The 14,018-nt window shown below is 43.6% G+C and overlaps 1 protein-coding gene across 2 annotated transcripts in view; it reads left to right on the forward strand.

Annotated features, from left to right (window-relative positions):
* The window catches only part of ZNF592 (zinc finger protein 592), a 34,506-nt gene extending 20,532 nt beyond the window's left edge, over positions 1–13,974 (forward strand). The window contains exons 4-9 of one of the 2 annotated variants that reach the window (XR_008966284.1): positions 2,803–2,979; positions 3,770–3,929; positions 6,552–6,830; positions 7,876–7,988; positions 10,555–11,134; positions 11,308–11,371. Coding sequence is in view for 1 of the 2 variants with exons in the window: in XM_057380512.1 (XP_057236495.1) it covers positions 2,803–2,979; positions 3,770–3,929; positions 6,552–6,830; positions 7,876–7,988; positions 11,308–11,443; positions 12,673–13,182 (1,375 nt within the window). In the remaining variant the exon portion in view is untranslated. Of the gene's footprint in view, positions 1–2,802; positions 2,980–3,769; positions 3,930–6,551; positions 6,831–7,875; positions 7,989–10,554; positions 11,135–11,307; positions 11,444–12,672 lie in introns of those variants that run through there. The other variant, XM_057380512.1, reaches the window with a different exon arrangement.
* The last annotated feature ends 44 nt before the right edge of the window (positions 13,975–14,018 follow it).

Consider the following 14,018-nt stretch of genomic DNA (forward strand, 5'->3'; position numbering starts at 1 on the left):
TTATACTTATGCATTTTTTAATTTTACCCAGCTTCTCTAAAAGCTGAATTTCTTTAACTTCTCCTCTAATTCACATCTGCTGAAGCTCATCTGTGAAAGCTGAGTCCACTAGGATGGGTAAATGTCTGGCTGCGCTGTCCTTGTTGTCCTGCCGGTGTCTGTTGCAGGGCTGATGTCTCTGACATAGTTGAAAACACAAGAGATAAATTTTGGTTGCAGAACCATTTCTAGATAATCTGTGGCATCTGCCCTGGAGTCGTGGAGTGACTTCATTCTTTTCTTTCACATGTCTTACTTGCAGAGCTGAAAAGCTGAGGAATTCTTTAAATCTCTCCCAGGATCAGCTTGACTTTTGCTGCTTCTCTTTATATCCCTGTTTTTCTTTACTGGAGCATAGGTTTGGTTTTGGTTTTGTGATAAGTCTTTATTTTGTCTCCTTTTCTCCTAATACCCCAATGCTTTAAATTAAAGTTGGGGTATGGTTGTTTTATTTGGAGTTGAGTCCTGGCTAGTGATTGTGATGAAAATGAGAATGGTCTTCTGCAGTTAAAAATGCAACTCAACAAGTTGTATTAATGCTTAACGCTGCTTTCTTCTTGGCTCCAAGTGTCAGCTTCCCCACCTTTTCCAAGCCCCTTGCAGCTGTTCCCACCAATTTGGGACTCATTTTTCTGCTTGGTTCAGTTTGGAAAATGGAGGGGCTGGAAGGTGATGGCATAGGAAGCATTCAGAGGGTTAAGACAACATCTTGTAGCTGTTATCTCCTCTCATAGGATGCTTTCCAAGACTTCAAGCCACCCCTCCTTGCCTTGAGGGATCCGAGAGTGATAATAGCAGAATTTGCAATTTGCAGGAATTACATGGCAGGCTTCTTGACATCCTCTATCCACTTTGTTCAGCTAATTAGTTTACATTATCAAACTTTGTCTTTCTGGCACTGGGATTCTTAATTACAAAGTGTCTGTTGTTTAGACTTTCATTTACTGTAAATTAAATAAACCTGTGATCATTTGACCCTGAGTTAGTGCTTGTTTCATTCCTCATTCTTYATGAAGTACTTCCCAAAATCAAGCATCAGGTAGAACCATCTCTTGTTAGTTCAGGGACTATTTGTCAAGGAAACCCGCTGGATACTCCTGGATGTAACAGCCATCCCTTACTGCCAGGATAAGTGTTTGTTCTTCCATTTATACTTGGGGAATTTATTCTTCCATAATAATGTGGTTATTGGTGTTACTGTACTAGGCAGTCTCTCTCCCCCTCTCTCATATGGTTGAGGATCAGATTTGAAGGCTGAGCTAATCCCAATAAAATGTTTTCATGCTTCCCCAAAGGTGACACTAGCTTGTGTCACTGCTTCCCTCTCAAGATTTAGGAAAACAGCAATTCTGTGTTTTCTTGAAAGTGTGGGGGAGAAGGTTTGGCTCCTTTGGGTTGGCTTCTGCCTAATGATCTTTTGAAGTGTAACTTCAAAGCTTGGGCTTGTTTCCTAAACGCTGTTGGGAGGCTGGTTTGGAGGGAAGGATATTCCAGCAGCTTGTTTGTTTTTGATAKGGGCTTGGAGCTGTTCCAGTGCGCGATAGCTGGGGTCCATCTGCACCAGCAGCACTGCAGCAATGCCAAGCACATGGGCCCAAATGCTGCTGGGGYAGACACAACCCTCAGAATGAAGGCAAAACCTGTTTATAAGATGAGGAGGTTGTCCCTTGTGTGTCTCTCACATCCCACGAAGCACAAGGTTGGCCCTTGCATTGCCAGGCTGGACTCACGTGCTCCAACATCCGTGTGTGCAGTGCTGGCATAAGCAGAGTTCCACTGGTGTCATTTTGATGGAATATCCTTGGGAGGGGCCCCTTAGGAGAGGCTGTTCTGATCCTAGATCAGCAGAGGTGCACCTATGGATTGGCAAACCCTGTGGCTGCTGTACACAAGGCAGGCGAGGGCAGTGGCTGCATCCTCACGTGCCCTTGTGAGTTGGAGTGTGGCATCTCCCAGAGCACAGCAGGCRGATCTGGGATCTGGGGGGGAGGGGTATCAAATGAACTACAGCTGCTGGTTGTTGCCATCTTGTGGGAATATCAGGCAAGACCTGGCACAGGTATGTGTCTGGAGGAGAGAYAAGCTGTGACCAGTGGGGTGGCCCTGCTCTCCTCTTGGCTTGTTTTCAGCTGCTTTAGCTCCATTGGCAATTTCTGCTTCTCCCTCTCTCTCTTCCCTGAGCATTGACAGCCCTCCTAGACAAGCACTTTCTAGGTAGCACCTGTACCTTAATGATTTTAATGAGCTGTATCAGTTCCTTGGGTGTTTCTGTTGCTCTTTTCAGTATCTTTGCTGTTGTTTGATTTTCTGGAGCTCAGTGAAGTAGCAATTGCTGAAGATTTCCAACTGGATATTTTTTCTCTTTATTTTGTGCTGGAGACTAACTGGTATTTGTGCTRCTTATTTCCACAGGGAGATCTCATCAGTGCTTTCACTTTAGTGCTTCACTTGTGCCTGTGCTGGAATTGGCTTTCACAGGTACAGGGCTGGCATTCTGTCAAACCACATCTTTATTCTTTTTGGGTTGCTTTATCACTGAAGGTCTCTTCTATAGATCTTGTTTKCTTATTGCTAACATACAGCTGTGAGTTCTGCCCAGCATTTGTCATATTCCACCTTGACTCTTCCATGTTAATGCAGAGGAGATTGAACTGATTGAACCAGGTACCCACCACAGCCTGGTCCTTCCATCTGTGCCGTTCTGCAGGTGTGATGGAAGTGATGCTGTGGCTGTAACTCAGTGCTTTGTCATSCCTCCCCCAGGTGCATCCATTGTGGAGTTGTCTTCATGACCCTTGGCATGCTCAAAGTGCACATCCACGAGAAACACTGCGAAGTCTTCCACAAGTGTTCTTTTTGCCCGAAGGCCTTCAAGTCGGCAGACAGCACCATGGCTCACATGGCCAGCCAGCACCCAGCAGAGCCTCACAAGACTACTCAGTAAGTGTTTTGGCTACTTCTACTTTTTATGTCTTCTTCTACTTTGCTGGGTGGCTCCAGGATTCCCCCTTCCTTCACAGTTTTTTCCTATTTTTGSCTTCTGTCCTTGTATAAGACGATCCGCTGCTTTGTCTGCCAGTGGGGGTCTGTTTCAAACCAGAGCATGCTCTTCTTGGTACAAACACAGTCTCCTGGKTAGAGGAGAGGACTTTGGGCTGGGAAGAACTAAACATCCATAAAAGGAACTTAATTGTCACCTCTTTGTCCAGCAGGATGCACAGTGGCACCTCTTGGTAGATGGCTCCAGGGCAACTGCTACATCTGGCATTTGAAGGGAAGAGGAGAGTTACTCCAGGCAGTGTTGCCCCCAAAAATCACTAGAGAGAAGCCTTCTGCTTTTTCCAGTCTGTAGCTTTTCCCTCCAAGGCTTGAGCTAGTGCCAGAAATCTGTGCTTTAAGGGAGGAACTATGGAAAGGTGGGATTGAAAGAAGTGTGTAGCTGGCTGGTATGCTTTGTGTTTGCTCCCATCTGTCGGTGCTCACACACACAGAGTTATGCATATGCATATAAGTAAAYTTATTTTTAGCAATCTGTGGTATGTGCCTGAGACGTTTTGTTGTTCTTCCCAGTTGAGTTACTGGTTCAGTTACCCACGTGGGTGTGTGTTGACAAAACATGGAGAGCACAGCCCTCCTCTGAAGTCCATCCCTTTCTGGAGTTGCTGAGATAACTTTTTCTATTGTCATCTTGAGGCAGAGAGACTGAATTTACTTTGTTTAATTGTTTCAGGGTGATCTACAAATGCTCTTGCGAGATGGTCTTTAACAAGAAGAAGCTGCTCCAAGAGCACTTCCAGCAGAACACCAGCAAGTTGTTAGTGGGAGTGTTTAAGTGCCCACAGTGTCAGCTGGTGTACATGCAGAAGCAGCAGCTAATGCAGCATGTTAAGGTAGGTAACTCCCTCCCTTACTGGTCCAAGATTCTATTTTTTGAGTTCACTGAATTCACATTACATGAGGCAAGTGTTTCAAGAAGTGGAAGGTTCTTGAGGAATATCTTAGTGGGAAAAAAATAAAGCTACAGTGATTTACAGGACCTGGAAATGTCAGTGGAGTGGTTTGTGTTAGTTGATCTTAATGCAGGTAGTTCCTCTCATCTAGATGGATTTTAACTGTATGACAAAACCTTGTTTTTACAGGTAAATCTCTTTGATTTTTAACTCTTCTGTTTCATAGAACCAAAGAATGACAGACTTTTTTGGATTGAAAGGGACCTTAAGGCTCATCTCCATTTCCACCCCCTGCAGGGACCCTTCCACTATCCCAGGTTGCTCCATGTCCTATCCAACATGACCTTGAACACTTCCAGGGCTGGAGARTCCACAGCCTCTTAAACTCAAAATAATTAAATTTGTGTGGCAGCTTTATGTTTGGTTGGGAGACTGGAGCAATTATTCTCTGCCCACAGCATTACTGAGTTTATATAGTGAAAGCTGAATCTGCCTCTTTTGGGTGCTCACCTGGAGAGCTTTGGCCCCTTTGCAGCTGCCTCAGAGGGAGGTTTTATTATTTAACACCTGATTCCCTGCTGCTCTGAACCAGACTGCAAGAGGGGACTGACAGAGGCAGAAGTGATTGCCCTGGAGGTGCCAGCCTTACAGGTCCAATTATCCCATAAAYGTAAAAGTGCCACATTTTTCTGTTATCTTGCACAGGATGTTTTTATGTTCAGTGTCTAACAACGCTCCATGGAAATCTTCTTGGAAGATTTCTCAGTGGCATCCTGAGGAATGAGCTTGCAAAGTCTTCTTTCCCTTTGATTAGAAAACCAAAAAGACTTTTTTTTTTTTTTTTGATCAGTGACTTTATTTTATTTATGCTTACCCTGAAAAAGCCAGAAGATTTGTTAGTTCATTCCTGAAAGCAAAACCATTCAAAACTACTTCTTTGCTCTCTCCCCCATGTCTTTAACTTGCAAATCTGGAAGTGCTTTGCATGCAGTAATGAATTACAATCTGAAACCCTCCTGTGAAGTTGATTATTGCTAATCTTGGTGCATTATAGCTAGGAAAATAGAGTTAAGACTGGGACCTTCAAAGAGGTGTTCAACCCCAGTGCTAAAAAGCTGGAGTGAGATACACACCTTGTGGTTCATTGTCAGATCCCAGTCCAGGGACCTGCCTGTAGCAGTTTGCGCACCAGCACCCGGAGATCTTCACCACAAAACTTTGTCTCTTACCCTCTGAGGTAATTGAAGGCTTTTTGGCTGTGGCAGGGTAGTAAGTGCACTCCCTCATCTCTGTGGTCACCTTTGTGCAGTAGAGTTTTTAGGAGATACTTTCTAGTGTGTGCCTACGTGCAAAATAAAGAATCTGTGTGCCTCCTCATTTTCCCCAGCTTTAAAGCGTCGCAGAGCAGGATTTATCTCTGYTTCCTGGTATTGACTCTGCAGAGAAGTGACTTCATTTTTCCATGCTCCTCATTTGTTTTACTGGAATGATGKGACAGTGGAGTCAGGGCACTGTGACAAGGGCACTACAACACTCCAGGGATTTCCAGATGGGGAGAAAGGTGATGTGTCTGTGCTCTTGAGGAGCTGGCAGTGCCGTGGCTTCTGGGTCAGGTGCAAAGTACACAGACTTCTCAGTTGAGACCTTGTGTTCGGAGGTTTGTTTGGTGTCTAACCCACAGAAAGACTTCCAGAGGCCTGGGGCTTTTGTGTGTTGAAACTTTACCCATTATTAATTACTGTGCACAATTAAACCTCTAAATCAGCCTTTTGTGTGGATGAACTGTTGCTGTTCCTAGGGGAGTTTCTTGAGGTTTCTTTGGTATGTTGCTGGTTTTTTTGCTTTTGCTTTCCCACAGCTTTTCATTTTTAGATTTATTTTCCTTATGTTCAATTTTCTTTGTTAAAATAACTTTTGGGGGGACTTTGGATTTTGGTCTGTTGCATAACTGAAGAGCCTGGAGCCATATTCCTTTTAAGGCTGGTTCCTGGCCTTTATGCTTGATATTATGTATCAGGGACAAAGTTTTGAACTGTCAGAAATGTAAATATCAATAGATGGAGTAGAATMGAAGGAAGTAAACTTGGATAAACTTAAACATTGTCTCTTCCCATCTCTTTGAGCAAAGATGAAGCAGCTTTGGAGCCCCAAGGACACCAGGAAACATTTCAGAGTTTACCACAGCTCTGTGTTTTTAAAGCTTAGGCTCTTGAAATAATGGCAATTAAAATTTCTCTTCCATTACATCTTCCCTGTTTAACCAGAGTTCCCAGGGCTCATCCAAAATGCTAAACAGACAGCACCAAGGAGTGGCTGTTGTCATGCAGGAAACAGAAATAGAAGCTTCATGTTTCTTGGGAAAATCTCTTGTTGAGGAAAGCATTGCAGCAGCTTCTAGAAGGAATGGGAAAACACACAGGAACAAGACAATAACACGTTGTTTGGCCAGTGGGGATTTAAATTATGTATTTAAATAATAAATTGTATTTATTTATAAATAAAGGGGTGAAATATGAATTATTTGTCAATTTTATGTGTGTTTCCACTATTACTGTTATACAGGGTGTTCATGGAGTCCCCCAAAATCCTGAAGAGCTCTCAAACTTTCGGCAGAAGTCTGAGAAGGCTTCAAGGAGCCAGGTTCATACCTCATCAAAAGAGCTTTTGGTAGCCAACGGGACTTCCCACTCTTCTCTGATGAGGAAGGACATGAGGGTGGAAGGACACAATCCCGAATCCAAGTCCAGACTGAAAAGAAGTGGTTGGACTTGCAAGGAATGTTCACAGTGGATGCCTGATCGGGAAACCTATGTGTCCCACATGAAGAGAAACCATGGAAGGGTAAGGACTTGGATGGAACACTTGAGCTAGGGAACTGGTGAAGAGCACCAGGCTCCTGCATTTCAGGCTCCTGTTTCAGGCTGTTGTTACAAGAACTGCAAATCTCAATTTTTTGTGGGTTTCATCTAGCTCAAGCCTTGTGTTGCTTTGACCTGCTTCTRTCAAGCTAATCTTTGTAACTGGCACAACGTGGGCCAAGATGCAGGGTGCAGCCAGATTCCTTGGTARTTTAGCATCAGGATGTCTTGTTTGATATCCTGAGTCATCCCAGCCATGAATGGGAATTTGGATAATAGTATTTGAGTCCTTCTAACTTGATTTGGGGAGGGCTGGGCTGTCCCACTTGATGATATCCTCACTTCAAGAAGATGAAGGCTGGGTGAGAATGCTCGATTTTCCCATTTGAATTCCACAGAAGTAGGAAATTGGCCAAATATTTCAGTTTAATACATATATGTATTCATTGAACAAGTCTAAGAAGATTTTAAGGGGAATGTGCATGCATGTTATGCAAAGGGTTGTAGGAAAATTTTGGAGAAGACTGGTTACAGGGCAGACTTTCTTAGGGGGATGTGGATATCCTACATGGATAACAGGAGGGCCTGTGTGATGCYTCTTAACATCTTGTCCTTTTCTTGTGCTGAACTACAAGAAGAGCGAAGGGTAGGTAGGCTTGTACTTCATTGGGGTCCTGCTGCCTTCTGGGGCTGAATGGACCTTCCACCAAGTGAATTCTGCATGGAGTCTGGTGGTGAAATGAAGCCATAGGATAAGCAAATATCCCTAATAAAAAAATCAATAAAATCAAGCTTGTGCTTTAAGTAGTCCTGGTTTTTATAAGATCAGTGCTGGTGTTAGCCAGCTGTTGGGCTGAGTCTAAGTGGGATCTCAAAATCTCAGTGATCTCTATCAGTGGAATTACATATTATGTAAGGCATTATTTTTTATCTGAGAATTATTGTCCAGACGAAGAGCATGGGAATTTGAATCCAATCAGTGCCTTCCATGTCACTGCTGTTCAAAGCTGTTTCTCTTTTCCTGCCAGTCCATGAAGAGATACCCCTGTCGCCAGTGCGAGCGCTCGTTCAATGCTTCCAACAGCCTGCGCAGACACATCCGCAATAACCACGACACAGCAAAGAAAGTCTACACTTGCTGGTACGTACCCAGTGCCACTTTGCAAACTRGTTTTCAGCAGCAGTCTAATCCTTYGAGTCTGGAAGCTGTAGTAACTCATGTCTGCTGCTCCTGTCTGCTCCAGGCTGTAAGTTTCAGAGGGAAAGTGCAGAGAAGAATGTGTTAAACATGAGACTTAATGGTTAAAATAAGTCCTTTCTTTTGACTGTGCAGTGAATGTCCTTTGGAAACTTAACAGAAGGTGTGATTTGAGATCTGCAGGTGCAAAATGAGATTTACATTGAGCATTGTTGTGAAACAGGCAATAAAATATTGGGCCAGTCTTTCACTGCTCTGTGGTCGGTGTGGTCATGCATCACACTTGTGCCTTCTCCTTGGGTGCAAAAGGTGCGTAAAAACTTAATGAACCAGATCTTGCCACCACTTTACAAGGGCAGAACTGACTGCACAGGCTGCAGGGCAATGGAGAATTAATCTTGCTGGATTTGCTTGGGAAGTTACACCTCAACTTTGGAAAATGGATTTTGAGACTTCAGAGAAGTTATGTAAATCAGTGGCAGATGAAAATCATTGCTGGCAAACATACTCTAACTGTGAATAGTCTCAGTTCAGGACAAAGTCCAATGCTTATGGATCTGCCTCTAACTGCTGCAGAGAAAGTTGTATGCGGAGTGACTGTGCAGAATTCCTTCCTGTTTCTTTCTGAGACATCCTTTTGAAACAGGATTAAAGCACATTTGGGTTGGAAAGGAARTTTGCAATGATGTAGGTTGGGGGATTTTTCTCATTTATCTACAATTCTGATTTAATGAAAGTGTTTCTGATGTGTCTTGTCACTTCACTGCACTCAAGTTGCTAAAAGCTYGTATGAAGAGTACAAGTACATTCTTCAAGTACATTTCTTTGGACAATCTAGTGAGCCATGATCACTTTTAGTAAAAGGATATAGCATAGGCATTGCCACTGGGAATACATTCCTGAGACATTTTTCCATCCAGGACTTATAAACTTCCCATTTCTTGTAACTGCTGYGACTTGGAATCTCTGGACCAGATGAAATGTTTGCTCACAGTGTGTTTCATTCAGCTTTAAGTTTGTGGGTGATGGGCTTTGGTGTTATATTCATGTGGTCTGTATAGATCTGTTCTCTCTGGATCAGTTGTTTTTTGAAGTGGAATGTTTCAGGATCAAAATGAGCTTAAGGTATTTTGGGAAGAAGGATCTGTTTGGAAATTCCTGACACCCTGGGATGTGCATTAACTTGTTACTTTTCAGAACAACACACAGCCGTGGATCCACTGGTTCACCCAAGGGGCCRTTGTCAGGCCAGCAGAGAAAACAAAGCTAGAAATTGAGGGAATTGTGGTTGCAGTTAATTCTCCAGCTTGTAGTTGCTCCTTCTCAAAATCTGTTGATCAAGTCTTAACTGGGCAGTGGTTGTGCTCTCTTTAATCATTGTAATGGCAAACTTACTGAAATCACAGCACTTTGCAGATGAAACCTCTTCCTTGAAACCCTGTCCCAGCATCTCCTAGAGCTGCTCTTACCTTCCAGTCTCTGAATTCCTCCTTGGCTCTTTTCAGTGCTCTGTAAGGCATCACATGTCCACTGCTCTTTGTTTCTTCTGGTTCTGGTGTCGCTTTTCCTTCTTCCCACCTGGCATTTTGTATCACTCTCACGTGTTATTCTGTTCAGGGGCTTTGATGTCTTAATTTCATGCCACCCTCTTCTCCTGGGTTTCCATGTAAAACATGAATAAAATCTGTCATGGATGGGATTACTGACTATTTTTGTGACTCCTCATGCTTGCTTGTAGGTGACCTCTGTCTGGCTTCTAGCAAACCCAGCTGTGATTTCCCCTTTCCCCTCTTGCCCTCCTTAGATAAATTTCCCCCCCTGCCTTTGGATAAATCTGGAAACCAGTGATGGAGGACTTGCTTGAACATCCTCCTGCCATGCTTGTCACTGGAGTAGTTCAGGGTAGGAAAGCATCTTTCCCTGCTCACATGAAAAGAATTCTAAGTTAGGGAAAATTGCAAAATATTGTGATGTTTTGTGTGTTTTTTTTCATAATTCACTTGGTTATTGTTATAAGATCTTGTTCTTCTTTTCCAAGTCTAAAGTACAAACTGTCTGAAACACTTGATTTTCAACATGTTTATTTTTGATTAATACCACTTAATAACCTCTCAGTTTTCCTCCACAAGGGAGAAAAATTCCATCATCGTTAAATATTGATTTATCCTCTAAGCGATTCTTGTTGAAACCCAGAAGTATTAAATGAGCACATCTGCATTTTCACATCATTACTGACTGTTACTTAATTTCCCACTAGTTACTGGAATATCAGTAGGAATCTTCTTCTCTCCTTTTGAAATATGTCTTTGTTGCCCAGAGACACTTCAGCTCCTCTCTGTTGCCCTTCCCCCACGCTGCCTGTCTTAGATGTATTAGGGCCCTTCATGGGACTCTGCTGTCGTTAGTCCCTGTTCAGGTCCATGTATATCTGAGGGATCTTTGCCATGTTGTGCTGGCAGACACCAGAACAGCACAGATACTCAATTTTGGCTTTCTCAATTGCTAACAGAGCCCTCTGTGCACTTGAAGGAGGCTGGTTTATATGTCTGCAAGGCCTGGTACTTACTCCAGCAGACCACAGTCATCCAGGAGTGAAAGTATGGATAGCACATATCCTTCACAGMCCCTTTTTGAGATGTCAGCCAGCTCTGTGGCAGCTCTGGAGTCTTGCAAGGTTTGAAACATGAGGAGTTAGATGTTCATGAGTACTTCTGTCAAGGCTGTTGGTCTAATAGTTGGAATTTCAGCAGTTTGGTAAGATTTTTAACTGTGTTGTGGTACAGTCTGGTGGATGTGATGCTGGTATTTCCTGGTACTTGGCAATGTTGGGTGCAGGACTGGGTTGTGCCACAGGTSTCCTTGGTGTCACATGTGTCACCAGCTCCTTCTGTGTAGGTCTCTCATCTCAGAGTGCATTTTTGTTGTTTTCTCMTGTGTTTTCCATCCTGTTCATTTATCTCCTTTGGCAGTTGTCATGGGGGCCTGATACCCATTAGTCCCTATATTTATTTAGCACTGCAAAGAAGATGTATCCTAATGTCATTCATGAACACTGTAGCAAACTGCAAATCGTTCTGGATTCTCTCAGGGTAATTATTATTAATATTATTTGGTTTTATTATTAAAATGATGCTTTGCTTTGTRTTTTGGTACTATAATGGTACATTGTTCTCCAGAATCTGTCTCCAATGATACCTSTTGGTTTGGCACAGTATAAAGAGCATGCCCTCTAATAAATTGTCTTCCTTTTTTTATTTCCAAGGTACTGCACAGATGAAAATCAGACATTTCCTCAGCCATTCATGCTGGAGAACCACATCAGCCTCATGCACGGCATCAAAAACCCAGACTTATCCCAGATGGCCAAAGCAAAAGCTCCAGAGAGAGACAGAGCAGAAGTAACTGATACCTATTTTCATGGAAAATTAAATGTGCAATTAAATGTACCTGTCCAGTAGCTGTTTATTAAGGATGTTACCTCGAGCTGCAGTTTCGTGTCAGTCAAACCCACCCATCCATAGGGCAGATTTCCTCCCCTCACTCAATTCCATCCAGCCTGATTCCCTCTGGTAGGGTCAGGGTCAGCACTGTGACTGCAGCTGAGCTGCAGCAGGGYGATAGATCTTGCATTTCTCAAGACTTTCTTTCTACGTTTTACTGGTGKTTTTTTCAGTGTGCTTTGTTATTTAAGTTTGTTATTACCCTTGTTTTCYCCTAGTTCCCCATTTATGAGTATGACACATTTTTCTTCTTTCTCCCTTATTTCTTCTGTTAGTTACAAAATATTTACTTTCTTTAAAAATATTTATTTTTAAATAGTTGCTAAATCCATTACCTATGAGAATGCATTTTTCTTAAGTAGGAATGTGTAATTTTGTATAGCAGATGTAACTGTTCTACTGATTTTGTTTTGGATTGGTTTGGAGTGAAGGGTTGGCTGCTTGGGTTTCTTTGCTCCATTTATTTAAAAAATACACATTTTGCAYATCACTGCAAGGACATATTTAAGTGAGCCATCCTCATGGGAGAAGAAGCTGCAGGATTCTAAGGTAGAGGGAATGAGTTACTGAGAGATGCCACTAGGACAAAGTCTGAATGGAGGGGAAAATGTTCAGAGTTAAATCTGAGAAGCTTTGTCTGTGCTTATGACCACCCCTGTGTCTGTCTTCCGTGAGCTCCTCCTTCCCGCACCAAAGTATGAATTGGTCCCATACCAAACTGAATTTTTACYTGGAGAGGTCGCAGCTGCTCCATGCTTGGAATTGTCCAAAGCCAGGTTGGATGGGGCTTGGAGCAACCTGGTCTAGTGGGAGATGTCCCTGACCATGGCAGGAGGTGGAACTKGATGAGCTTTGAAGTCCCTTCCAGCCCAAACCATTTCATGATTCCATGATTCTAAACCATTTCCCCATCACATTTCTGCCCAGCCAGCCTCTCCCAGTGTTCCCATGTCACATCACAGGATGAGGTGCACAGGATTTRGGTTTGGGTAGGGAAGGGAATGCACCAGGAATCCCAATGCATGACTTCACACTCAGGCATCGTCAGACACACATGTGTGTTTTAGCACTTAATCTTCTGTGGGTTGAAATGATCAAGTAATTTTTTAAATCTCATTTTTTTAAAGGCAAAATCTCCAAAGAGGTTGGCACCGGATGAGCTGGGTCAGGCAGAGAGCACTGCAAATTTGGATGYGCCGCCAGCCAAAAAACTGAAAGTGCATTGGAAATGCATTAAGTGTGGCTTCGCGACGGACATCCGGACTGAGTTCCAGGAGCACATACCTCGGCACAAGACCGACAGCTCCACCTTCCAGTGCTTGTTCTGTGGCCTGTGCTACACCTCCCACATCTCTCTGAACAGACACCTCTTCATTGTTCATAAAGTCAAAGATGAGGAGGATGAGGAAGAAGAGGAGGAGGAAGAAGAGGAAGATGAAAGGCAGAAGTTACGCACGGAGATGGATGAGAATGGACACGAGGACTACAATGGCGAGTTGAACACTACGGTGGAAGAGGAAAACAAATACAGAGAGTGCAAAAGTGACTCAGCTCTTTGTGAGCACAGTCAGGCGTGTGGTGCAGAAGGCCCCAACAGCCCCTCACAGAACAATCATTCAAAGTCTCTTAAGACTTAAAAACAAAAAAAAGCCCTTTTGGTTGGTTGGGGTTTTTTTGTTGGGGGGTTTCTACTGAAAATACAGGGTGGGGATGGGCAAACCTTTGAAATACTCAGTTGATTTCTTGGGAGGGATGTTGCTTTCCATTAACTCTTATTTGTAAGGGAAATTTGAAACRGACAAAAACAAAACCAACCCTGCCATTGTATCCTAAGCACTAACTCTCTGCCAGCCCAGAGAGGTGAAAAGGGAAAGCAGGGCCAGAATCCTCGCTGGARCTTGGCCAACTCCTGAGGATCCAGGAGCACTTTGCAGCTGCAGTTTCCTTCAGATGAGCTCTCCTCCTTTGAGTGTGCACTGCCTCAGCCTCTGCCCAGAGCCCCAGCCTTGCCTTCCCAATCTCCTTTTCTTTCTCCTACTATTTATGGCTTCCTTTTTCTCTGCCCATCCTGCCTTTGTGTTACTCATTTTAACTCATAACACTGGCTCAGCCAAATGTGCTTGTCAGGACCGTGCTGGCCAATCCAGGATCTGCATTACACAGGATGGGTTCAAGCTATAAATTGTGCGGATTATTCTTATTTGCCCAAGTAACAACTTTTTTTTCCAAAACGCAGTTTAATGAAGTGTCTTGGACCTGAATTGTCCTTGAAAGAGGATTTTGTAGCCCCAGTCATTCCTGGTGGGTACAGTGTTAAGGAGGGCCTGGTCCCCTCGGGGACGTGTTGGCTGTGTGTCTGTGGAGTTGAATTGCTGGAAGCCATTCCAGGGTGGGATGCTGCCACTCCGCTGCTCAGTGGCTCATGCCAGTGGGGATAACATCGCCAGAAGGGGATAACATTCTGCATCCCATC

This window comes from Malurus melanocephalus, unplaced genomic scaffold, assembly GCF_030028575.1.
Source record: "Malurus melanocephalus ecotype Western Australia unplaced genomic scaffold, MMel_1.1 scaffold_457, whole genome shotgun sequence".
Classification (NCBI taxonomy): domain Eukaryota; kingdom Metazoa; phylum Chordata; class Aves; order Passeriformes; family Maluridae; genus Malurus; species Malurus melanocephalus.